This window comes from Cryptomeria japonica, chromosome 6 (assembly GCF_030272615.1).
Source record: "Cryptomeria japonica chromosome 6, Sugi_1.0, whole genome shotgun sequence".
Lineage (NCBI taxonomy): Eukaryota > Viridiplantae > Streptophyta > Pinopsida > Cupressales > Cupressaceae > Cryptomeria > Cryptomeria japonica.
This window is the reverse complement of record NC_081410.1, coordinates 5385324-5413260: the sequence shown is the minus strand read 5'-3', so window position 1 is coordinate 5413260 and position 27937 is coordinate 5385324. Positions and strand designations below refer to the sequence as shown.

The window sequence follows — 27937 nt, the reverse complement described above, 5'->3', positions numbered from 1 at the left end:
TAAGGTAAAGAAATGAGCAATATCCCAAAAGGGTCATTACGTGGATTCAGTCAAACTTTTTTTGGCCCTGGGTTCTTTTTGGGTTTGTTCATACAACAGCATATAAAAATCATACACACATACTTCACTTTCATTCAATCCAAATTCACATGATATTATCAAAATGTTTATATTTGAAATTTCAAACCATAAAAAACCTCTCCTAAACTAAAAAATAAAAATTATCTATATTTAATACTTCATATTTAATTTCATTCCTTAACAAATTAAAAAACATATAGTTCAATAGTCTAAATTTTTAAACATATCTAATACTTCTATATAAAAGCTGCTGAAGCTCCAAAGCGAAATAAACTTCTATATAAAAGTATTAAATAATGCATCTCTATTTCGACTTTCAAATATTTATAATACTTTTATATCAATAATATTTAAAGATGAGCATAGTATAACTATAATTTGTCCTAGGGGTTGAGCTTAATTGGTTAAAATGTTGGGTTTTCATCATGGAGAGCCAAGTTCAAATCCTTGTAGGGACATCTAAAGTGGAATTTTAAGTTGTGACTCTGTCTTTCATAGGAGTTGGTTTTTAAATAAAAGTGGATCTCTAAGTAGTGATTCTTGGTCTTCCACTGGTTATTTCTAATGTGTTTGCTTGTAAGGAGCTTGTATTGGTCTAATGTTGATGCTTGTATGAGCAAGATATTTGTAATCGATATTCAATTCTAAAAAATAAATTTATAACTTAAAATATATGCAGCATAAGAAATTTCAAAAGTAAAAAGTGCAGATTCAATTCAAGGAGCATTGAGCTCAGAGTACATGTACACTACCCCATACAATATTTTTTGACAATGAAATTTGCATAGTTTTAATCCATTAGAATATTGTGCCCAAACAAAGATCAAAAGAAAAATCAAATACTCATATTGGCTTTTCCTTTCATCTGATGTTTTAGCCAAGAAGAAAAAGCTGCGTTGATAATATGGACTGAAATGGCCAATCATGGATAGGAACTGTGGAAGGATGATTTGACAATAGGATGAGGGATCAATTAAAAAAATACAATTTTTTAAAAACAAATGGCTAAACTGCTGCAGGTTTGCTCTGAAATACTTAAAATTTTGTTGGATTTGAAGTGGGGTAGCCTGGGTTCATCTGGGATGAATCCACAATGCAAAATGGACGTCCTGGTTGCATCCCCCATTGGATTGCACTAGGATCTGAACCGGAAGCAGATCATACTTGGATCTGGGGGATTCAGGCAAGAATCAATAACATAGATTTTTAATGGTAATACATCTAAAAGTACTGGGAAGAGATTCTTGCTTGTAATTTCATATTGATTTGAATCCAAAATTGTCTGGAAAGATTCCGAATAGGCTAATGTTTTTCAAGCATCTAGAGTCATAGCAATTTTAATGGTTTGTGTCTATGGTGGACTCTGCAGCCACAATAACTTTATTATGCATGTTCCTAGTAACTAGTTTTCAGGATATCTTGCCCATAGTTGAAAACTGCAATCATTTGTTTGCTATTATAACTTTGTGTATTTTTTAGCCTGTTGACCTACTTTGTTCATTCATGGACATTGGTATCTTTTTTTTTCTCTCCTTTTTTTGGCAACACATCTTGAACTCACCTCCTCAAAATTCATGGAGTTCTCATGTTGTCTTCTAATCCAATTCCTATTTGATATGGGTTTTTTGGATCAAAAATTGCAAATTCACACTTCCATCACTCTCCTTTGATCATTTGGATGATTGAGACACTAGCTCGCATATTTCAACTTTATCAAGCTCTCTGCCATAATAATATCTGTAAGCACATACCTGTGGGATTCTTGCTAACTAACTTGTGCCAATTTGTCAAAAGGTTTGGTTTTTTAACATTTACCTATCATTTCCTGCTTTATGTTGACTTTGGTTAGATGAATTTTAACATCTGAGCTTGGTTATTAAAATTTTGGCTGACCTTTCAGCCATTCCCAAACTGTACAGATATTTCTTAAGCACAAACCCACTTTTTCATTGTTTCTCAGATAAATTGTACAAAACATCCCATATGATTTGGCTACAAGTGATACTGTCATATGATTTGGCAGTAGTAAATGGCCAATAAAATAAATTCCTTGGAGTGAATTGGGCATGCATGACACCACATTTTGCTAAAAACACATTAGAAAAACAGGCAAATATTAACATCCGAACCAGAGGGATCAATTTAGTAACAAGAGCTAAAGGAGATTCATGGAATACGTTTCTTATTATAGGACTATTATGAAAGTAAGTTGTGTCTCTTAGTTATAGTATAAAAGGCTATATATAATTTCTGTATGCTGGTGAAGCTTAGCTTCTATCAGCTATATTTTCAAGGGACATTTTCCTTTGGCACCTTCTTATGGGAGAAACTAAGTATGTTCTTGTAAAGTGTTAAATTAACTTTTGACACAGACTTGTAAGTACCTTTATTTCTTTGGTTTCCATTTTTGATGAGGTTTACAAGTCAAGAACAGAATGAAGTGATTAATATGTCTCAAAAAAAATGGTTTTTATAATGAGATTTTTAACAGATACTGATACTTTTGCCTTTGAATATTGTACAATTTGCAGCACTTTTATGTAAAAGTGCTGAATCAATTGTGGAGGCTGTGATTAGGAAAGATCCTCACGAAGTGGAGTTTATACAAGCAGTACAAGAAATTGTGCATTCTTTAGAGCCAGTACTCTCCAAAACCCCACAGTAAGATCACTCAATCATATCATGCATCCTTTGATTGGTTTTATCTTTTAGACTTTCTTAACTTAAATTTTAGCTGGTAGAGAAAAGTTACTAGAAAAAAGCATCATGCATGACAAGCAAATCAATATTATAAGTTGAGAGTACAACAGGTCTTTGCTTGATGGTGGTAGTTTTACAGGTATGTTCACATATTGGAGCGTTTGTTAGAGCCAGAACGGGTGATTATTTTCAGAGTTCCATGGGTTGATGACAAGGGAGAGACCCATGTTAATCGAGGATTTCGTGTACAGTTCAGCCAAGCGCTGGGTCCTTGCAGGGGTGGCCTTCGTTACCATCCATCCACAACACTTAGTGTTGCCAAGTTTCTAGGTCTTGAGCAGGTAATAAATAGCTTTCCTATCAGATGCCGTAAAGTCTCTTGGGAATCTATCAAAATAAATCTGAACTGTATTGTTAAATCTATAATGTCTATCTTCTCATTTGAGGTGACTAATTTCGTTTTGACTTATATTCACCTGTTGGCAGTGCTTCTATTCAAAAAATTTGAATGTTTAAATAGCTACTTGACATTGCTAGTGATGCTAGTTTATTGATATACTGTGAGGAGCGACTGAAGATGCCAAAATTCAAATTTATGGCAGCAGCTTTTTGTAATATTGAAAGAATTTTTTAATAGCTTCAGTGTTTCATTGTGCACCTAATACGAGATGCTAATACTACCGAAGAATTGACTTTTGAATCAAACCTTTCAGGTCATGGTGCTAAGTTATAGACTTTGTTCCAAAAATTTCAGTTTCATGTTTTTGATGGTAGCTTGAAAAAATCTTAGAAGATTAACGGTACCCATTATTAATTTCTTAATAATTGATTTTTCCCGTAATTGTCATTATTACAATTTTTTTTTTAATTGAGCTATAACTTGACCTCTTTGCTACCTACAAATTTACAAGATAAGCTGTGTTGCTGATTCATTGGATTTCTACTGAAATCCAACATAGATAGGCTGATTTTTAGATATAAGATACAACAGCTAGCTGCCTCATACATCCAATAAGCAGATTGAGAACATTTGAATGTTCAAACATCTTCTACACACCCGCCAGAATTTCATCTATAATAATTGCTTGCAATGCAAGTGCTTAAAGTGTTGCTCATTACCAAAGGCCATATGTTTTGTGGAAAATACTCACGTACCATTCAAGGAAATGAGATTGTGGGAATACTCACAATAAAAGAATTTAGTCCAGAGAAACCAATTGAGAGAAAAAACCATCATGGAATGTGATGCCTGACGGGCCTGACGTTTAAACCAATCCAAGTACAAACTACAAAGTGGATGTAGTTTCATATCAGTGCAACTGTGTCTTGGAATTAATTGTTGTGTCACCATCTTTATTATGCATTTAATTGGAAATCTGTTGGATGACACTAAAATAATAGGAAGTTAATGTGTTTTGAAAGTGGTGAACCAAATTAAAGGAAATGAACACATATAATATTGCAACGTAAATGATGCTTTATTGAAATTGAGAGTAATTTACAAGAAGTTAATATTTGAAGAGAGATTTTATAGCTATTTAAATCAGAGATTTACAGTCTACAAATTGAAAAGGAAGTGATTTACGAAGGAAGCTAAAAAACCACGTGAGAAGCATTTCTCAAGGAATAGAGGGAATTTGATATGATATGAAACTCATGAAAACTCCAAATTTGTTTTCCAGAAATATAGGAATTTTCAACATTGTTCTATTTTGGGATTTTGGAGCTCTTAAAGGCATTTTTTAGGGATCAAACTTTTTTGGACAAAATGGATACTCAAACAATTATTTTTGTCATAGAGCATCCTCTTTGTCCCTATATCTCTATGGTGTAATTTTAATTATAGGGTTCCACAGAAATAACAGACTATTATATTGGTGGTCATGCTAAAATCTAATAAACATAAGATTTATTATAAAATCTTAATTTTTTTTTAAAATTGATCGTAAAACTTAATGATACATCATAAAGTATAAACTATTAAATGTTAATATTAATAATGATTTATAAATATTAATTCTAACATTATATCAAGAAATAAAATCTTAATGAAATATTGCAGGTTTTGATCGATTCCTTTGCTGTTGAAGCCTGATGCGGAAACTCAGAATTCTGAAACCCACCCTTGCTGTTATGGATTAATAGACTAGTGTTGATAAAATTTGCCCCATTCACAATATATGCCCACTGTCCTATGCATAGCAATGGCCACACAACAGAACGGATCAGAAGTAGATGGAGCACGTGGATGGAAAATAAAAACCCTTAAAAGTAAAAAAACGTTTTGAGCATTTGGATGGCCAAATTTGGAAGCAAATTTTAATGACTTTTTGTTCTTGTGTTCACATTTGCCAAATTTCAGCTTTCTTGGATGAAAATTGGCAAAGCTTGAGATAACACATGACCTCACATGACATTTTTTTTATTTAATTTTATGTGTGACAAAAACCACTAAAAGAATGTTGACAGTGACTTCTTATTGCAAATTTTGGGGGGAGGGGAGGGGAGGGAATCACAAAACCCAGTAATTCGCATGTTCTATTATTTATCGCAAATTTTGTGATTTCTGCTACTATGCCTAGAGCAGGAGGGCTGTGCCTTGGTCAAACCCGAGCCATGCAAGCTGCATTCAGGGGAACCTTGAATTTGAAGGGATCTTTGAATTCAACTACAAAGCCCTTATCCTCCATTATCAAAATTGAAAGCAATTTTTTCTTGAGACTAGGAACAAGCAAAACATTGTTAAACTCTAGAGAGTTAGCTGACACTGTAATTGTAAAGGAATTGTACCAATTCCTATGGTATACTTGGAAAGCTCAACTTGAACTCTAGAGTTGTGTTCTAGTTTTGTAAAACAGTGGTGGGTTGATGTCATATGTGTAAAGGTCCCACTGTTCGCAAACCAAGCATCCTTTGAAATCGTGTTGGTAGAAAGACAATAAACCATTGAGTAATCTTTCTCAAACTTGGTAGCAAACTTGTTCATTTGAGTTTCTGCAAAGACTCCGACTTCTTGTTTTTGATAATTAAAGAAGCAAAACAAGGGTGCTGCCCCTTCTTACAAACAGCCCAAAGGCAACATTAACAACACATTAACAACATCAAGATCCAAATTTTTAAAGTATAAAAAACACATATAAATCTTGTAGAAAATGAGTTTTTAGCAATATTAGAGTAAAATCTATTTAAACAAAAACTATCAGATTAAGGCAAACACAAGGTGGCTAGGCAAACATTTTCCCCCAGTCTTTAATAAGGAATTTGAACAAATCCTTATAGTTGCCTTCATTATCAACATCTTCTCCAAGGACCTTCTGTAGCAGGCATAAAGTGGTGGTCGAACTACGCGTGACTTTCAAACTGAACCTGGAGACATGAACCAACTTTTTCTCCAGCTTATTCACCTTTACTTTCAGAGCCTCTAGGTTTGCAATAGTAGTATTGCATATAGATAGGTATGATCCTCCTTGGTTGGATGGGTCTTCTCAACCGGGAGCTAATCCTCTGACAGGTGGGTTGCTTCTGTGAGGTCCAACGGCTCCGAAGGACTTTTTGAGTGGGCTTTGGCAGTCTTCTCAGAGTAGCTCTTGTCCTCCTCGTCCTCAGTCTCCACCTCCTCAAGATCATCATCATCAGTGTCCGTGGCTTCCCTTTTTTCATCAACTTACTAGCTAGCATATTGGAACTGCGAGGGTTGGTGTCCCTCGCTCCTTTGTCTCCCCCCTCACTGTCAATCTCTTCAATGCGGGGTTGAGCTTGGATCTTAGCTTTTTTAGTTGGGAGAGTAGTTTTCCTTTTTAGTCGAGCTCGAAGGGGTGGCAAGGTGTTTTAGGTCATAAAGTCCAACACTAGCAAGGTTATGTGCATGAGTGCTAGGAGTAGTTTTAGTCCCCTTAGGGGTGGCTAGGTTGGAATTTGTCAGAGGAGAGAAGGAGGTTTTAGTAATGGCTTGACCAGCGCTAGGGATTCAGAGACGCTTCTTCTTGCTTTTGTGGTTACGGAGAGAATCTATAATGGTTGCCAATGGTGGGGAGTCGGAGTGCATAGGAACATCCATGACCACAGTGGGCTTGGGAGTGCATAGGGCGAGCTAAAACTGGTAGAGCCTAAAAATGAGACCTTGGTAGAGTGGCATAGGCTTCTTGTCAAACTTTTTAGCAGCTTCAAGGGCATCCTTGATAGAATTATCAAGGGCTTCAAGGGTTGCTACTTCTTGTTGATGTTGCATTTCTTGGTTCTTTTTGTCTCGACACTATGATGCATAATAACCAAACACATGACAACTAAAACATTTTTTTTTACTCAAGTTCTTTCTTGGCTGTGAGGATACTACCACATCTTTTCCCTTACTCTTGATGTTTGATTCCATTCTTGTGTCAACACTAGGTTGTCTCGTAAATCCTAGTTCTTCAAACCCTTATTGTTGTTTTTGCAAAGTTGGTTAAATTTCTTGTGAAAAAGACATAAAACCCTAGCTGCTGTCTTGGAAGCCCTATCTTGTCGACTTATTCATTGGGTCAAATCCACTTGCAATTCCTAGCTCAATCTACCCTAGTTGTTGTTTTAAATTGGTGAATTTCATGTCAAAAAACAATTGAAAAACCCTAATGATTAACTTACAAACCCTTGTTAGTTCATTGTGTGCCCCATGGTTGAACTACTCGCCAAAAACAAAAACTAGCCAAGGCCCCGGCAAAAAACTCAGCGAAAACTCAACAAAAACTCAACAAAAACTCAGCAAAACTCGACAACTTAAAAAATTGCTCAAATTTAATTAGAAATGCATTTTTTTTGCAAAATTCAATGAGGAGATACATCCAATGAGTCAAAAAATGAGTACACAAAAGAAACAGGCTGAGTCTGGATATATTGATTGATTTAAATGCAAATTGGCTACAAAATGACATCCTCTTGTGGAATGCTGATGGCTGATAGACTAAAACAAAATGAAATTGCAAATTGTTTTCGTAAAACTAAAAGTAAATACTACATCAAAACATTTTACATCTTCCTTTTCTCAGCGCTAGTGAAAATCAAGGGAGAGATAGAACTAGAGGGTTTAGGCCTAGGAGTTCGATGTGGCTCGTCCACCTTGCTGAAATGAGGTTGAGGGTAGCACACCTCGCGTGGTTTGAGGGTGAGAGAGTGAGGGGTAGAGAGATACATCTAGATCTTGGGGGAGAGAGGAGAGAGTGGTAGAGAGAGGGGATAGAGGAAGAGTGATAGGGAGATAGATAGGTCTAAAATTTGAGACAGATAAAGTGAGTGAGATTGAGAGAATGAGAGGATGCTGATAGGAGCTTACTGATTATTGAAATTTGACTGTCTGAAAATTTAAAAGATCTTCTAAAACCTAGAATTTGTATTATAACTCCTAGAGACTGAAACCACTCTCAAACATCCTGCCAATATATACGTGAAATGTAACTTAAAGTATAAGTCACATTTCAATAATACTTAAATGTTATATTTCATGAATATATTCTGATGAGGAGTATGAGACTGGCTTGAAAAAAGAAATTAGATAGTTTTTTGACGTGTTTGGGCCTCTTTTTTTTATGTAGTCGAGTTTTTGTGAAAAACTTACCAAAAACTCGGCAAGTTTTTCCCAAAAAATCTGCGAGTTATCTCGGCAAGTCAATGGCGTAATTACTCGCCATAGAGAAAAATTTGCGAGTTTTTCAAAACTCGCTGAGTTTTCTGCGAGTAGTGCATCTATGGTGTGCCCCAATTGCGCCTTCAAACCTAGCTATTGTTTAAAGTCTATTAAAAAAGGCTTGGAGAAAAACTTTGAAAACCTCAGCTTTAATCTTAAAAATAGCCTTGCGTGCAATCTAAAAAAATTGGCTTGATTTTATTTAGAAACTTGAAGGTGATCCCAAGGAACCCTTGTGCAATTTTCTATTGAAAGAATAAAATGTGATTCCAACAACAAAACACCCTTCAAATTTCATCTAAAAAAATCACATTTTCACAAGGAAAAACTTGTGCATATTTCCAACAAAAATGTTGTGATTTCGTGTTGAAAATTTACACAATTTTCAAATGAAAATAACTCGTAATTCTCACTTATTAACCTTTGATAAAATCCCCAATTTTCATTTAAAAAGATTTCTCTGCGAATTCTTCAAATAATAAACCAAGAAATTCTTCTTTGGGTTGTGTGATATTATCCCTGCCTTTTTGGGTTTGATACCATGACATCATTCAAAATAATAGGTGACTAATTTCCTAAAGTTAGAAACATTGAATTAATCACACAATAACGAAATCTTAAAAGAACAATAGCATACATAGATAATTACATCTCATAACTTGTTTTCCATTCCTTCAAAAAAACATACAAGGAAATCTACACAATTGATATACTAATAGTTGCATGGAAAACGTAGTCTTTCATTCCTTTGAAAGATAATTTGAATGAATTGGTTGCAATCTTCTCTATTTAACTATCTTTATACTAATTTATCTTAAAAATCTAATCTTCCAATTGTAATTAAAAAAGCATCCTTATGATGCAAAAGGATGAGAGGGAATACAAGTCTAATTCATCAGTCATTGTCTACACTTCATTAGATTTATTTAGCTAAATAAAACACTTTCACTTTAGTCCTCAAGTGAAATGTAAAATAGACTAATTCAAATCACTTCAACTTTTCCTTTGGGTGTTTGCACTAAACTTGTGCAGGAGTTTCTATCTGAGCTAAAAAAACAACACAAGGTACATCAAAATCATAATTGGCTGGGTTTTATAAGCAATAATCCCAAGGAACACAACAGCTTGACATTTCGAGCTTTTAAATGAGCTCAAACCATGACCATCCAAGGCACACTCACAACATATGACCCAAGGGGCTCAATAAGGAAAGTTTACATCAAACATGCAAATTTGCACTGACATTTCACTTAATTTAAACTTGGAGGGCACATGATAGATGACATCATTGAGAGAGCAACTTTTGAAGTCAACTAGGTTACAATCTCCCACATGATCTATAGCTGCTGTAGTCACATAAATCTGTCCACTTACCCAACAACAAAGTTCAATGTTAATAAGTTAGTTTCAACCATAAAAACAAAACAAAGAACTAAAAACCATTCCAAACATATCAAGAGAGATTTTAAAAAGCATGAAAGAAGTTTAACAAAATAAAAGAAAGGAGAAGAGCCTCCCTAAGATGCTTCCATGATGCCTTTTGATGCTTCTCCCTTGTTTCTCTCCTCTCCAAGTCCCAAATGAGTGTAGCTCTCAGCTTTTAGCACTAGCCATGGATGCCATATGGAGATTCAAGATGGTTGAATATGATAAGCAAATACTATGCAAGAGTAGATAGTGATGCTATAAAAAAGCTCTATGCTAATGCCAGTATAACAACAATACTCTAAAATGCTTCTTTTTGCTTGAGGAGAAGGGTTCTATTTATAGAAGAAATGGGGAAATGAAGGGTTAAGATTGAATGGTTTAATCAAGGGCCAAGTTTGAAAGTTGGGGATCCATGTGCACAATTGGCACCAATAAAATGGTGACAAGTGTCAACATAGGATTGGGTTGAGAGAAGAGGTTGGAGGCATTAAAGGCCTAAGAAGACCTCATGGTTATCTAGAAGGTAAGGGTCAAGTCTAAATTAAGATTACCCATTGGATTAAGAGTTAATCCAAGGATAAACCTTTGTGCAAATGTTTAAGAGATAATCATGGTCAAAGCATTAATGGCCTGATGAGACCTTTGGGTTGGGTAGAGGTTGAGTCAAAACAAATGTTTTAACCATGTGGGAGGGTTGAATTAACCATTAATGGTTATTGGAGACTTTGGGGATTAAGTGGTTGAAGGTTGAAAGCTTTCAAAGGTTATCCAAGACTTTGAGGGTTAATTTGTTGAACACACAAAGCATTAATTGCTTTTCAAAGACTTTGGAGTCTTTGAGAAGTGACTCCAATTTGCTTAGGAATGTGACAATATTTAGGGGATGGATTAGGCTAATTAGGAAGGGTTTAGAAGAATCTAGAAGGGGTTTAGGCATACAAGTGGATTTTGTAGGAAAATGCAAGTGGGAGAAATTTTGGTATTTTCAATTAAAATAAAATCATTTATTTCAATTAAATGGTGTAATTTGCATTTGGATAAATATTCAAATAAATATTAATTTATTTAAATGAGAAAAATGAAGATAAAGCATTAAAATGCTTGAAGACTTTGAGGGAAACCATTAAAGGCTTGAAGACTTTAAGGAAAACCATTAAAGTCTTAAGAAGATTATAGAAGGAAGCCATCAAGTTTGAAGACTTTAAAGCCATCAAGTTTGAATACTTTAAGGGAAACCATTAAAGGTTTCAAGTGGGTGAGGATAAATAGGATTTTAAATAAATAATTTATTTAAAATAGTTGTGCAACTTGTATTTGTAGGAAAATGCAAGTGGGTGGAGGATAAAGGTGATTTAAATAAATTATTTATTTAAAATAATTGTGCAACTTGCTTTTGTAGGAAAATACAAGTGGGTGGAGGATAAAGGTGATTTTAAATAAATGATTTATTTATTTAAATGTGAGAGGTGGGATTTTGGGGGATTTAAATAAATATTAATTTATTTAAATTTGAGAGGTGGGATTTTGGGGGATTTAAATAAATATTAATTTATTTAAATGTGAGAGAATATTTAATTAAATAAATATGATTTATTTATTTAATTTAATGGTCTGAATTTGGTTAAGTGAATTAAATCAAATAAATTGAATAATTTATTTAATTAATAGGAGAAGAGGGTTAAGATGAATTAATTAAATATTAATTTAATTAATTATTAATTGATGGTTAAATAATCAAATAAATATTAAATATTCATTTAATTAAGTGGACAGATTTATGTGACTACATTTGCCCCTCTTTGAGACGGTGCGGTTTATCGCGTCGTTTCAAAGAAAGAAAAATAGGTGTGAAGAAATGCCCCATAAAATGTAAATTTAATGGGTTGTATGCCCCCTCGAGAGATGGGCCGAATGTTTTTTTTTTTTTTTTTAAATCGGGCGATCTCTCGAAAAAGAATGAAAAGTGGAGGGGAGGTAGAATAGAAGAAATTAGAACTAATGATGAAAGAATGGGAGAAAATGGAGTGAATATGAAGAAACAACAAGCCAGCGAGTACCCTGAGGTCATGCAAGAGATACATAGCCATAAATTCATTATTACCGCCACTGAATATTTCACAAAGTGGATCAAAGCTGTTCCACTTACCCAACACCGCTTTTCCACTCCCTATTACCCACAAGGCAATGGTCAGGCCGAAGCATCCAATAAAAACATATTAAGAATCCTAAAGAAGACAGTCAATGATGCCGGCCGTGATTGGCATGTTCAATTGAATCCAGCGCTATGGGCATATCGAACTAGCATTCGGACCCCTACAGGTGCAACTCCTTATTCATTGGTCTATGGTGCTGAAGCTATCTTACCTATTGAGGTCGAGATACCATCCTTACGAGTTTCATTGCACAATCTCATCGATGATGAAGCATACAGAGTATCCCGTCTTCAAGACTTAGAGTTACTAGATGAGAAGCGACAAGCTGCATACAATCACCTCAAAGCCTATCAGCAGCGCATGAGTAGAAGCTACAATCATCGAGTTAGATCTCGTACATTTGAGGTAGGTGATCTTGTTCTTCGAGAAAATCCTCGCAACCAACCAAACAGAGAACATCAAGGCAAGTTTGAATCAAACTGGTTGGGCCCATATGTTGTCACTGCTGTATTCGGGTCCGGGGCATATCAGTTGGCTACATCAGATGGAGAACCGCTCGCAGATCCAATCAATAGCATGCACCTCAAACGGTTTTATACCTAAGGTATACAGAGCATCAGGCTCCCCTACATATCAGAAAATATCAAAAACATTCAGAAAATGTCCTAAAGAAAATACAAAAACATTAAAAAAAGTAAAGAAAAATCATGCATCCAAACGGTGAACAACCACTCCAGTGGCACCTTGGGTAAGTGCGATGGCGAAAACCTGGCAAATAGGCGCCACTCGTAAAGGCAATGGCTCCAGTATCTTTCAGGCTCGTTGCGATCACATTCATACATACACACATCCATCCATCTAACCATGGCTTGTTATGCGAAAGCTGTAGCCTTGGGTATAGCTGTTCCTACAGTGTAACTGGCCGAAAGGACAAATGGGCCCCACCACCAGTTACAAGGCTCTTAAGTGAGTCACTGCAGAATGAACTTATGTCCAAAAATATCGAACATGACTAAACACCTTTAAGTAGTAGCCCACCCGTCCTATTGATTGAGGATATTTGAGATATAATTTAGTGCAAGAGCATAGATGGTTTTGCTCCCAAGATACTCACCATACATATTTCCTTGAGTAGAAACATAGCTTTTTGAAAAGTCACTTGTGGCTTGATAAAAGTGGTGACTCCCCCATCATAGGGATCATCTATTTGTTATGCTCGTGCAAGACTTAGTATATCACATCCTTACCTGCCACGGCGGGATTCATAAGGTATGTAGTACCAAAGTCGAAGAAATATCAAGATGTGGGCTAAATTTATCACAACTGGCCATTTGACCTTAGGGATAAAAAGTGTTTGAAGTGTGTTCGTTTTACAGACCTAGTGCAAATTGAGCCGACTCCAGGCTTTGGAAATACACTTTAAAATAAATCTAAAGGAAGGGTCATATACAAGTCCAAAGATTGGGTTGATCTAGACCCATACTCATTTGTGCCTTTGGGGGCAACATTCTTGTGTTTGTGTGCTTGCTTTGTTTTCTTGTCAAAGAAAAATCAGCAAATCACTTTCAAAAACAAAGTACTCATCCAACATTTCTCAAAAACAACCAAACACGTCAAAAACAAAGTACAAACAACAAAGAGTCAAATTTTATGACCGTTCTTCACATCTTGCGAAAGAAGAAGTGTCATCAGAATATCAACTTGAAAAGGAGACCATTAAGCTCAAAGGCTTTGATCAAAAGGAGGAAATTCTTCTATATCAATCGACAAATCTTTGTCTCACATAGAGTCTTTCTACATCGCATGCGTCTCTATCTTCAAGGTAAAACAAACGAATTTGATTCTGAATCATTGAACCGCAGAGCTTTTATGCAATATAGAGCTCTGAGTTATCACAAAAATCAAGGAGGAAAGATTAATCCCAACTTCTTCCCAAACATCTGTATCACCTACAACACAGCTCGAGAAGTGCCACCAACGCCTGAAAGGGAAGAAGTAGAGTTTGTTCCATTTGTAACACAAAGTTTTTATTGAAGTTGAAAACAAAACATCCATCATCTCATTCATACATCATTTTTCCATCATCAATTCATCCCAAAACTCTCAAAACATTAAGAGGTTCTTGTCCCAAGTTCTCTTTTAGATATTGCTTGAAATCAAACACATCACATCACTTTTAGATTGTTTCTACATCTAGGATAAGCTCATCCTAAGAGACACATCTACGCAGTTTAAAACTAGTTCATGAGTGAATCCTCTCATTGCTAGGTAGTCTAAATCTGTAACACATCTCAGATTTCTCTACACCTTATCACATCCAAAATCTATCAAAACAAGCAAGCAATTCAAAGAAGGAATTTCGGTTACATCTATCTCAAAGTGCTAGAGATCTACATACAAACACAAATCACCAACCATCAATCTTTCATTTCATCAACAACTCATCATCATCTTCAATCAACTTCAAAACCAAACTTGTAAACAAAATGGCTCAAACCCAATCCCGATCAAGGCAACGAGAAATAGAAATTGAGGAAGAAGAGGACAACCTCAATGAATTTCAAGAAGCACTTGGAGGAAATGTGAATGACGAAAACCCAAGTACTCCCACTCCTGCAACAATAGAGAGGGCCCATCATAACCCTCTCTTTAACAGACTGTTTGACGAAATACTCAGGAGCAATGCGGATGCTCACTTCTTAAGACTTGCTCAAGAAGGAGCCAAACTCCCCTCAGACTTTGATCTTGCCCAATTAAGACAAGCATCCGAAAGACAAAGTCGCCATGAGGAGGAAGGGCGTAGAGATCCCATAAGATATAACATCCCTCGAGGTAACCCACCACCTCCTCCTCCAAATGAAATGGAGATGTTGCGGCAACAAGTCGAGAATCTCGCCCAACAACTTCATAGTGGTGTCAAGATTAACCAATTCTCACTCAATGACATCTGTCCCTATCCTTTTGATAGGAATCTTTATATGCCACCCTTTCCACGCGGGTTCGAAACACCCAAATTTGAAAAATATAGAGGAAAGGGGGATCCCCGTGATCATGTCCGAGAATTTCATTCCGCTTGTCTTGAAGTGGCATATGAAGACACCTACCCAATGCGCCTTTTTCCCCAAAGCTTGGGAGGAACAACCACATCATGGTTTTCCCGACTACCAGGTGGCATTAGAACATTTGAGGAACTCATCCAGAAGTTCCTATCTCATTACTCTCATAACATTGAACGTGACATCACCATGGCTGATCTATGCAACACCAAACAAAAACCAGGTGAATTATTCTCAGTATTCCTGCAACGATGGCGCCAAATGTCTAGCAGACGTTCTCTTCAGTTACCTGAACGAGAACTAGTGGAAATTTTCATTTCCAACTTAAACGAAGAAATGGAATTTCACCTGGATGTCAAAGACACAGACTCTTTTAACGATATGATCACCAAGGGTATAAAATGTGAAAGGGCACTCATCAAGAAAGGACTCATCAAAATCTTTAATGAACCAAAAGATGGTCCTCGCCCGCGCTTCAATAGTGATAAACCAAACTTCTGGAACAAGAATAAAAATATCGTCAACGATGGGGTTGTGGATGCTCGAACTATCCAAAATGCACAACCTGTGGTTCGGTTTGCAGGACAAAATCCTCCACCTCAGAACAACACAAATGTTCCTTCTAATCAAGGTCACTTCACATCTCACGATGAACCTAGACCTCGTCAGCAAAAACAAAAACGCACATACACTCCCTTAGGGGAACCCATTGAAATAGTGTTGCGACAACTCATTTCTCAAAATTTGGTCACTCTACCTAAACTATCAAACTATGAACCTCAGGTCAAACCAGCATGGTGGAGAGATACTGAACATTGTGAGTTCCATCAAGGAAGAGGACACAAGACAAGTAATTGTCACCGATTGAAGGATCTCATTCAGGATCTTATTGATCGAGGAGAAATTGAAATTGAAGGACATGACCCAAAAACGACCAATAATGATCATCTCATGTTCAAGGATCCACTTCCATCACAAGATCAAAGGGGTCCTTCCACTTCCCGGCGAGGCACTGATACCACTGATTATACACAGGCTGCGTATAACTACACTGTAAATCACCTGTATGATGCCAGTGAACAAATTGCAACCATAACCTTCAAAAATCCCACCTCAAATTGCAATGTTGTTACACGTCGTGGCAAGGTCACCATCAAGGCAGCTCCACAGGGCACCACCTCCGTCTCAAAGCAGTACAATCTTGTGGAACAATTAGACAAAACCCCTGCACTTATATCCATTTTAGAGCTTTTGCGTCTATCGCCCTCTCATAAAACTATCTTGGATCAAGCCCTCCAAGAATCGTCAGTCCTCGCAAATATGAATACAGACCAATTTCAAGCCATGGTTGGAAATCTAAAGTCATCACCTTGTCTCACTTTTTCCGAAAGTGACAACTCTTCTTTCCAACAACCTCATAATGCTTCGCTACACATTGAAGGCTTTTGGAATGGTTTTTAGTTCTTTGTTTTGTTTTTATGGTTGAAACTAACTTATTAACATTGAACTTTGTTGTTGCCTTGTCCCCATTTCCATGACATCAGCTGCAAATCTCTCTCAAAGTCAATACACCGTCAAAATCTCAAGTTACACCTGAGAATCAATGCTTGACAAGAAGACTAGAATTTGAGGCCATTTTTTTCTATTGTCAACTATTTGTGAAATGATCTAAAATGAAAATCAGCCTTCATTAAATTGAAGAGCTTGATAATAACTTTCCATTGTTCAAATGGGCCATCATATGATGCTTGTTAAACCAGGTTATAGCCTATAGAAGATTGAGCCTCTAAAAGTGTTTGAAAAGGTGTCTCAACCTTGCTCCTAATGTTATGTGTACAAGGAATGTAGTTTTTGAACTATGAAACACAAAAGCTCAATTTTTAGGTAGAAAGTTAGTTTTTGGCCAAAATGAAAATTCTGGGTTTGGCATCGCTTCCAAGGATGCTTGTTGCATAAATCTTTTGGAGTTCTACAATTTGAAAAGAGGGGCTCCAATAGTATCTTGGATCAATTGTTATGGCCTTTGAGCCTCCCACATTGGAAACATAAAAGCATCTAGGGCACAAAAAACAGTTGTAAGAGTGGGTTACACTTGAACAACTTATGACGTGTGTTAGAACATATCATAAGATATTTTTGATTGGAGATGATGAAGCCAAAATGGAACACCTAAGTTATTGAGTGGATTATTGCAAACTTATGGCAGGTGGAAGGAACATGCTATTTTTAGCATATGGACTTTGTCTTGTGATTTGGGTGTTGTATTTCTAACTAGGGATTTGGGTGCCACATTTTAGGTGGGTTTAGCTCATGGTTTTGTAATTAGCATTTGATGGTTTTGTGTATTGTTTCTCTTATCAATTGGGCGGGTGAGGTGGAGCTCGAGATAGTTGATTTGCAGGCATTGTTATGTGGTTAGAATTTCTTTGTAGTTGTATGTTCATGATACTCTTGTAAGGGCATCTCCTTGAGATTGTATTATAACTTGTGATGTGAACACACAATTGGTTTGTGTTTTGGAGTGTAGGTTTTCTATATTGCAAAGATTTTCTTATATACACTTGTGTTATGGTATACTTGTTTATATGTGTTTTTTATTTTTCTAATTGTAAAGATGTAAAATTTGCACATTAGTGTCCTCTGAAATTGGTTTAGGAGTTATTTCAACATACTTTGCTTCCTTTCAAAAATAATTAGTTTTCTCCAAATGCAATTTGTTATTAAATTCAAATTTTGTAAACTCACAGAATGAATTTGGTGGGAAGAGACTTGATTGTGGAAAGCATCAATACATGATTCCTATGTGTAGATTGATTACTATTTCTACTTGTTATTGTTGGTTGTATGCTGATAGAGTTCCTATAAATAATATGTATTCTTGTCCAAATAAACCATCCCATGTGGGCTGGTTGGATCTACAAAATAAGAAGATAGTGAAATGCCAACTCCTATTTGTTCATCTATTGGAATAATGTGTCTAACATCCATTCATGCCCTGTTGAACTCAAATTGATTTTTATTTTATGGAGTTGCCATTATAGTCAAGCCTCCTGCACAATATTTATTTTATAGTTAATAGGACTCAAATTGTTTGTATAATGAATGCCCAAAGCATTCAATTAATAAGTTTCTAGGTAATGGCATGACCCATAGTTGTGAGAGAAAATGGACAAATTGTTCACTAGGCTTTTCTTTAAAAGTTTTGTTAGGTTCTAGGCATGTTTAAATAGGTATGCAAGGAAGACAAACTACTGAATACATGGTAAATAAGTACTCTAGGAAGACAAATTGTTTGCTACATGGTAAATAAGTACACTAAGATTGAATAAGGCAATGATTGGAGTCACTTTGTAACTATTTTTGGGCTTTCCACTCTATTTGAAGAGTCCATTGGTGTCTTCCTTTTATGGCCTTAAGAACTTCTCCATTAAGCATGTTTTAGCTCTCTTATCATTATTTTGAAATATTTGTAATTAATTTAATAGCACATGGACTTCCTTTTGGCAAATTTTGCATGTCTGAATGATTTCATGGCATTTCTTTTCTTGCATAGTTTTCTTTTATCATTATTTTGAAATATTTGTAATTAATTTAATAGCACATGGACTTCCTTTTGGCAAATTTTGCATGTCTGAATGATTTCATGGCATTTCTTTTCTTGCATAGTTTTACTTGTGATTCATATCTTGTTGTTTAATCTTGGAATAGTTCTTTGATAAATGAACCTTATCTTTGAATATTTTGTGTAACACTCACAACTTGTGACCTAGGGGGCTGACAAGGAAGTTTAATATCATATGCGTAGTTATGCATTAACAACTAGAGCCTATTAGAGTTAGTTATGCAATGTTGTTTTTATTTGCTATCTTCTTTTAATAAAGATTAGTATGATCAAAACACCTACAGGAAGACTAATTTTCTTAAAAAGGAATATTGTGACAAGCATTTACTTAGGGAGAACGGCAAAATAATCTTGAATGATCAAATAAGTGTCAATGCTAAATTAGAAATGATTTGGGAAAAGGCTTTTTGGACAAAGTGATTATGAGATGAAGATGGTTGAGATCATCTTAAATAGTGGTGGTTACAAGGTTCTTGATTCCAACCTAGTTTCCATGGTCACAAGAGAATTCCAACTCACTATTAACCATTCCTCCTTTAATGGTAGAACTAAAAACTACTCATCCCTAACAAAGAGACGTCATCAAGGATTTTTGGAATTTCTTAAATTTATTAACAAGGTGTCCCTTTAAGACCAATCATAGACACCATCGACACTCCCACACACAACTTAGCCTTTTTTATTGCTAAGAAAACTTAACCTCTTATGGGACAAACTAATTTCCTTATCAACGATTTATCAAATTTGTAAATTTTATGTAGGATAAGGTAGGTGAGCATGAAATCCATGTTAGCTTTAATGTAGTGTACTACGATCTCTATCAATGATGTGAGTGATGTGTTTAAGAATTTGTTGGACAATGACATTGGTTCTCCCATCAACATTGACTTAGATCAAGTTTCGCCACTTTCAAGAGTGTTTGCTATGAGCAATCAAATGGAGTGGTTATAGGTTTCCCATTATCCCTAGTAATTGTTAATATCTGCATGGAGTACTTAGAGAAATCCCTCAATTCCTTCCCTTTGAAACCAAGATGGTTGAGACATTATGTAGATGACACAAACTGTGATGGTGGAAAATGTTATAGAGATGACACAAAGCTTAGTTTCACTCCCATTTAAATGACATTTATTGATAGTGTTACTTTAGCAAGGAACTAGAGTACGACAAACTACTCCATTTCCTTAACATTCATCTCCTTAGGAAACCTAATGTATCCATAGCCCAAAAAGTGTATAGAAAATCAGTTAAATAGACCAATACTTACATGCATTATCTTATCATCATCCTTTCCATTAAACAGGTGTCATAAAACCTCTTGCTATGAGAGCCTTCCAGGTGTGTGATGATGATCATATTGATCAAGAAATCTTGCACTTAATGAAGTTTTAAAATTAAACAACTATATGAGCAAGTGGATCTCTAGGGCCATTAACCAAGCGAAGAAGGGTTGTGGGATTAATGCTGAGAGTAATTTCTCCATTGATACCTCTATGGCTTTTCTTCCTTATGCAATAGGTATTTCCAACAAGATCTCAAAAATTTGAAAGAAGAAAGGCATTATGACTTTCATTAGATCTCATGGGAAAGTGAAGAATAGGATCTTTCCAAGCAAAACATCATTGATTTGCAAAGAAGTGAAGCTATGCCTCAAGTCTCTTGACCAATTACATATATCGTTCTTTTCAAATAATTAAATTAAATTGGTTCAATTCATCAATTACAATTACTATGCTAATTAATGAATGTGAAACAGACTTAAACACAACCAGAGAGTACATACACACAAATGAGACAACACTGAATTCAGCTAAAAGAAAGCCTTTAAAAAAAGGGAAAAATTCTAGGAAGAGTGTAATATTTTGCCTCATGCCACTATATCAAGAGTGTACAAGCATTACAATAGTACTCCTTGTTGATTCTTCATGCCTGCTCTATCATGATACTAGCAAAATCTTTTGGTTAGTGCATGTGTATGTTTGCCGAAAGAACTAACTTGTGAAAATTTGTTTAGCACCTTCAAATAGGTCACCTCTCACCTCCATGGCCAATGGAAGATCAATAGCTGCCCAATTGAACTGCCAAAATTTCATGCTGTTCACATTCTTTTCTGCTCACATGTATAAAATGTGGATCCACCAGTTGACAAAGTCCTGTTTGCCACTAGCCATTAATGCATTCATTGTGGTGATTACATGTTTGTTGGGGCATTTGCATATTCACCTCCTATTATAATGGGTAAATTTGTTATGAAAAGTCTTGTCTAACAGTTTTGGCATCAACATTCTGGTTTAGGGCCTTTGGGGATGTTCTAGACCACTCTTCCCACCTTGACCTACCTGAAACCAACTGTTTTAGTTTTCAATTGTCAAGGACATGGAAAATTTGACACTCAACTTGATTAGTGACGTCCAATTATGACCCCAATGGTCCAGCCTTGACATTGACCCCAATTGTCCCACATTTATTATTCTATCACATGGATCGATTAAAGAGAACGCCTCTTAGATTCTGGTTTCTATTGATGGCAATGTTTACATTGGGCAAACTGGTGAGTTCATTCACACTAGGATCTATGAACATAATGCTGATATTATACATGAGTGTGTCAATAAATCTGCCCTTGTGGAGCATTATTTTAAAACTATGAAATCTATCCATCTAGACTTTATCAGTACCCTAGTGAGAAATGATAATTATTGGAAAAGAAATCTTAGGGAAATGGTTGAAAGTAACAAATGCCCTCTGAACCTGTATAGAGAGGAAGGTTGGGGGCTGAATCACTCATGTCAACCCATCATTGACACTCTTAAACCATGGAAATTTTTTCCCTAGGTCTCATTCCTTATCAATTTATTAGGTTATAATTCTTCTTATATGAGATCCTTATCATTTTACTAGGTTATAGTCCTATGTATATGGCCCTTTTTCATCTTGTTTAGTATTTGTAGTCAGTATATTTAATTAGAACTGCACTTTCTTAAGAGCCTTTTTATATTAATTTTTAACTTTTCTTATATCAAATAAATTTCAAAATATAAATATTTCATTGAATATATTATTGCTAGTTATATTCTTAAACTTACTATTATAATACTGGTTAGTTTTTGACAATGTTCCATGGAGTTTCCTGGTTGGGGGACGGGGCAATGGGGAGACCAAGGACCTAAATTTGGGGACGGCGAGGGGACGGTGGGGGGACAGCGGCGGAGTGGTGGTGGGGGAGTGGTGCTGATATAAAAAATAAAGGTGAATTGAAATCTTCAAGGCGAACTCTGCAAAATAACATCTCTGTGAGTGTCCCATGAAAGGCCAACTAGTTTTCATGAAGTTAAAGGTTGCAATCAGTATGTAATGGTATGTGACATATAGCAAGTGACCCAGCTGCGTCCCTGCCAGAGGTGGCGGAAGTGGTAGTTCTGTGGGGGGATGTTTCCCCCAAGTCCCCAAGTCTCGGAAACATCCCCCTACAGGAGACGCATCTCTGTGGAACACTGGTTTTTGATTTTGCTATTTTTTAGAGTTAACAATGCTGAAGGTTTGACATTTGAATTTCTAAAGACATCAGATTTATTATTATACAGTCCATAATATTGAACACATGTAATTTCTGAATTTGACTTTGTAAAGTTTAGTTTGCATGTGTTTCAGATCACACTTTGTGATCCATCATCAGAATGATAGAGAGCTAAGGAGGTAAAATTAAAATTTTCAGAGTCGATAGAGATTACACGTGTTCAATTAATTTTTTTGCTGACTATTTATTCCCTACCCCCTTTCCTTTGGCTTCTGTGTCACTATGGGCATCTCTAAACCACTTTATTTTGAGCTTATTCTGCAAATTTTCTATAATTTTGCTCATTTTGATGATGGATCAATGAGTGTGATCTGAAATGTTAATGAGATCAAAATACATGCAGTTTGTATAGAAGCTCTAGATTTCAATCCAATGACTATGAAATTTTCATGTACATTAAATTTGAAACGACAAAAATGAAGATTAAATTGATCATAGAGTAGTTGATTTAATACAAAAGAAGCCAAGCAGTACAATGAAAAAGAAGAAACAAAGATCGCTTGAAGAAGTACCCACAAGATTTACATGGTTTCTTTGGTTGTAATTTGTGTATTCTATCAAATTTACCAACCATTCTTCTAGGGAAGTGCTAGATGATCAATTGACTAAATTCCTTTATTTATTATTTCAGTGGTTTAACTGCAAGAAAATACCATCTTTTAATTAACTTTTACTGCATTGGTGGCATTTCTCTTAACTAAGACTTTGTTTTCAACAGACTTTTAAAAATGCTCTCTCACGATACAGATTTGGTGGTGCTGCGGGGGGTAGTGACTTTGATCCAAAAGGCAAAAGTGACAATGAGGTTGGAATTGAAGTCGTTTGTGGAACAACACACTCTTTGGCTTTGTATATAAGTTATAATGATTTATAGAATGTTGGGTACTTAGTGCATTTTCTTTTATTTTGTTTTAGAGGGTTGGATAATTTTTGCATTTAGTTTTTATCTCATTTCAGAGCATATATATCATGCTAACCAGGTAATGCGATTTTGTCAAAGCTTCATGGAAGAGATTTACCGTCATCTTGGTCCTAGTCAGGTGATAATGAATATCACTGTGTTGTGCACATTTATTTTACTGCATAAACAATATGATGCACATATTAAATTTTGCATAATATTCCCTGCTATTATAGGATCTGCCTTCAGAGGACATGGGTGTTGGTCCTAGGGAAATGAATTACCTCTTTGGTCAGTACCGGCGTCTGGCTGGCCAATTTCAGGTATACATTCTTGTGCCAGATTTGTATATAGAGATAAGAGCATCTACTGTTGGTTTTTTCTTCTAATTTCGTATTTTTGCTACACTTTCTTAGTATTAGTCTCATCTTTTGGAGATTCTGTTAAAAGCTGCAGGGACAGATATGATCATGATTTTGAGACCACATTTTGCTATTAATTATCTTCAATGTCCTCATGAATGTTTTGTGCTGAATTTTCTAAGGGCCTTGATTTGTGAGGAAGAAAATTCTCATGAAATTTACCTTTCAGGAATCATGTTTGTTAACCTATATACAGCTTGTCTGCTTATAGTTTATAGTTTATACTTTATAGGTCATGTCTTTAGAACATTTTGAGTTCTCCCTTGACAGGAAAACACCAATGCATGGATAAGGAGTGGATCAATATCAGACGCATAGGAATTTAATAATTTATTTAAAAATAACTAGTACCCGAACTCGAGACGCTTTTGAAGATTTGGCTTTAGAAGGTAGTCCATTGGAGACTAATTATCTTGGCTGCATGGAGTGCCATACTGTTTTGGAGATTTTAGGCTTGATCTGGTGCCCATGCCTGTTCAAGATTTTTTCTTAGATATTCTATTTTCGAGGGGTTTCACAATTTGAGAGCATTTGATAGTCAATTCTTATCTTTGATGACTATTTTCTATAAAAAAGTCAGTTAACCTTTTTGTACATGATAAAGGTAACTACAAAGCACATGCTCAAGAGAGAAAAAAGTTAAAAACATGCTAACACATCATTCTGAGAAGTTGCAACCCAAAGTCATGCTTCCCATTTAATTAAAATGTGTCATCAAGAGAGAGAAAAACACATAACACATCATTCCAAGAAGTTGCAACACAAAGTCATGCTTCCCATTTTATTAAAATGTGTCTTTTGGAATACTATAAATTTAAATATATTATTATATACATTTTTTGGATTTTTGGTGTTTTCCCTTTGCTGTTCAGATGCTGCAAAAATATTGGAGTAAAAACATATTTCTATATTTCTATGGAGTTTTCTGTCCAGTCTCAGTTTCATATTTCAATTTGGGTCATTAATCTTCACCTTGGGAAGTCCATGGCCATACAAATGTTGTTGGATGAATTGCTGCATTGGTTACTGTATACCTGGATGGTCATGATGGGAGGAACATGCTGGGGAGTCATCAAAATATTTGTGCTGTTATCATGAACTGGGAAAATTTCTCCATTGTGAGAACTATTGTAAAACAGCAGCCATGATTATTCTGGATTAGCAGGAATCATTCTATTCAAGGGGAGCTGCCCAAATGTTTTTCCTTATCTAATAGGACAGCTAATAATCTCTACATCATAAATGAAAATGGAAGTAAGAAATGTTTTATGGCAAAAGAAGATGAAAGTTGTCTTTGGCATAGAAGGATGGGACACATCAACATTGACAATCTTGTCAAAATCAGCAATACAAAGGCGGTAAGAGATATGCCAAAAAATCTCTTTCAAACACCGTTCGCAATCACTGCCAACTTGGGAAGAAGAACCATATAGGACAGCTAATAATCTCGACATCATAGATGAAAATAGAAGTGAGAAATGTTTTATGGCAAAAGAAGATGAAAATTGGCTTTGGCATAGGAGGATGGGACACATAAACTTTGACAATCTTGTCAAAATCAGCAATACAAAGGCATTAAGACTTAAGGGATTGAGAAATGTTTAATGGCAAAAGAAGATGAAAATTGGCTTTGGCATAGGAGGATGGGACACATAAACTTTGACAATCTTGTCAAAATCAGCAATACAAAGGCATTAAGACTTAAGGGATATGCCAAAATTTTTCCTTCAAACATTGTTTTGCAATCACTGCCAACTTGGGAAGCAAACAAGGGTTAGCTTAAAAACAAAGGAGTATTCACCATCTAAACCATTGGAGCTCATCCATACAGACCTTTGTGGACCAACCTGCACAAAAAGTATGCAAGGTGAAAGTTACTTTATGTTGTTAATTGATGGTTACTCTAAATTTACTTGGGTAACTTTTTTGAAAGAAAAATCTGGAGCACTAGAAGTTTAAGATATTTAAGGCTTTAGTAGAAAATGAAACCGGATTAAAAATTAAATGTCTAAGATCAGATTTGGTGGTGAGTTCACCTCAAATGAATTTGAGGAGTTTTGTGAAAGACACTTTTCAGCTGCAAGAACACCACAACAAAATGGAGTTGTGGAGAGGAAAAATATAACGGTGCAAGAAATGTAAAGAACCATGCTTAATGAGTCCAAGTTATTAGACTCATTTTGGAGAGAAGCAGGCATACATTTTATATTTTAAATTGAATGCAAAGCAGAGTCTATCATGAAAAAGATGCCATATGAACTTTGGAAAGGTAGGCCTGCCACAGTTAAGTACTTCAAAGTATTTGGTAGCAAGTGCTATCTAAAGAGAGATGAAGAGAATCTAGGCAAATTTGATGCTGGATCCGATGAAGGGATATTTCTTGGCTATTCTTCAAGAAGCAAAGCTTTCAGGTGCTATAATAAAAGGTTGCACAAAATCATTGAAAGTGGAAATGTTCATATAGATGATAACACGCATCAAGGAGAAATAACACAAGAAGTTGTTCATGAAGAAGAATTAAATTGCAAAGAAGAAGAGGAAGAAGTTGAAAATGAGAAATCTTCACTACCAACAAAGGCACCTAAAACACTATCAAAAATTGTTCAGAAAAATCATCCAAAAGATCTAGTCATTGGAGACATGTATACAAAAATCCAAACAAGGAGAAGATTGGCCACCACACTAGGATATATGTCTTTACTTTCTACAATTGAACCCAAAGATTTTATGGAGAAAAATGGAACTCGGAAATTGTCCTAAGACCCAAGGATAAAATTGTAATTGGTACCAAGTGGGTGTTCATAAATAAAACTAAATGAAGATGGTCAAGTGGTAAAGAATAAAGCAAGGTTGGCATGTAAAGGCTATGCTCAAGTAGAAGGGGTTGACTTTGAAGAATCATTTGCCTTAGTTGCACGACTAGAGGCCATAAGGATGTTCCTAGCATTTGCTTACCACAAATTTTTTTAAGTTTATCAAATGGATGTCAAATCAGCATTTCTCAATGGACATCTAGAAGAGGAGGTTTATATTGAACAAGTTGAAGGATTCATCTTGTTAGAAAACAAAGACTATGTATTCAAACTCAAGAAAGCTCTTTATGGATTAAAGCAAGCTCACAGGGTTGGTATTCTAGATTAGATAAATACTTGCAAGAACAAGGGTTCAAAAGAGGTGTAGCAGACAACAATTTCTATTTCAAAGTTGAGGATCAATAATTGATTTTTGTAGCAAATGTGGACGATATCATCTTGGAGGCAACAAAAATAGAATGTGTCAAGATTTTGCTTAGAAGATGCAAAAAGTATTTGAAATGTCCATGTTAGGTGAACTCTCTTTCTTCCTAGGATTACAAGTCTCTCAATTTAGTAACAAAATTTTTATTTCATAAACTAAGTATGCTAAAGAGATATTAAAAAAGGTTTATAATGCAGGATTGCAATCTTGTGAGTACAGCAGTGGTCACAAAATGTAAGTTAAGCAAGAATGATGAATCTCCCAAGGCAAACCAAACTCTCTATAGATCTTTGATAGGAATTTTGCTTTATATGACAGCTTCAAGACGTGATATGATGTAGGCAGTTGGGATGGTGGAAAGGTTTCAAGAAATTCCTAAAGATACACATTTATAGGTAGTGAAGAGAATCTTCAAATACTAAAAGGAACTCGGATTTTGGTTTATGTTACCCAAGAGGTGAAGAATTCACCTTAAAAGCATATACAAATGTTGATTGGGTAGGTGGTTTGGATGATAGAAAGAGGACTAGTGGTAGTGTGTTCTTTTTGGGCAATAGTCTTCTTTCATGGTTTAGTAAGAAACAAGCTTTAGTCTCTCTATCCACTGCTGAAGCAAAATACATTGTAGCAACTTCATGTTGCACTCAAGTTCTTTGGATGCAACAAACTTTGAAAGATATCAAAGTAAAGTACGATCACCCAATATCCGTATTTTGTGATAATACAAGTGCAATTAATGTTTCCAAAAATCCAGTGATGCACTCAAGGACTAAACACATCCCCATCAAATACCATTTCTTGAGGGAACAATTGAAATTGGCCACCAAAGAACAGGTTGCGGATATATTTATGAAGTGTTGAAAATAATAGCTAGCTCGGATACTTGATTATTGCATTCTAAATACAAATGTATTATCTCTCATGTAAATCCAAATTTTTTGGGCTAGACCCAAACATGTAACGTGGAGGCAATTAATTGTAACCTTGGGTTGACCCAAACATGTAACGTGGAGGCACTTATTTGTAACTTTGGGCTGGATCAAAACTTGTAACGTGAAGGCACTTAAATGTAAATAAATCAATTAATTAAATACAAGCCGACTT

General features: G+C 35.5%; 1 protein-coding gene across 7 annotated transcripts in view; it reads left to right on the top strand.

The window, feature by feature from the left end:
* Nucleotides 1-27937, top strand: part of LOC131077564 (uncharacterized) — a 79763-nt gene that overhangs the window by 19935 nt on the left and 31891 nt on the right. For all 7 annotated transcript variants that reach the window (XM_058015087.2, XM_058015086.2, XM_058015089.2 and 4 more), the window contains 5 exons: nucleotides 2613-2742; nucleotides 2921-3122; nucleotides 22992-23078; nucleotides 23254-23313; nucleotides 23411-23497. In XM_058015087.2, coding sequence (XP_057871070.1) covers nucleotides 2613-2742; nucleotides 2921-3122; nucleotides 22992-23078; nucleotides 23254-23313; nucleotides 23411-23497 — 566 coding nt within the window. The remainder of the gene's footprint in view (nucleotides 1-2612; nucleotides 2743-2920; nucleotides 3123-22991; nucleotides 23079-23253; nucleotides 23314-23410; nucleotides 23498-27937) is intronic.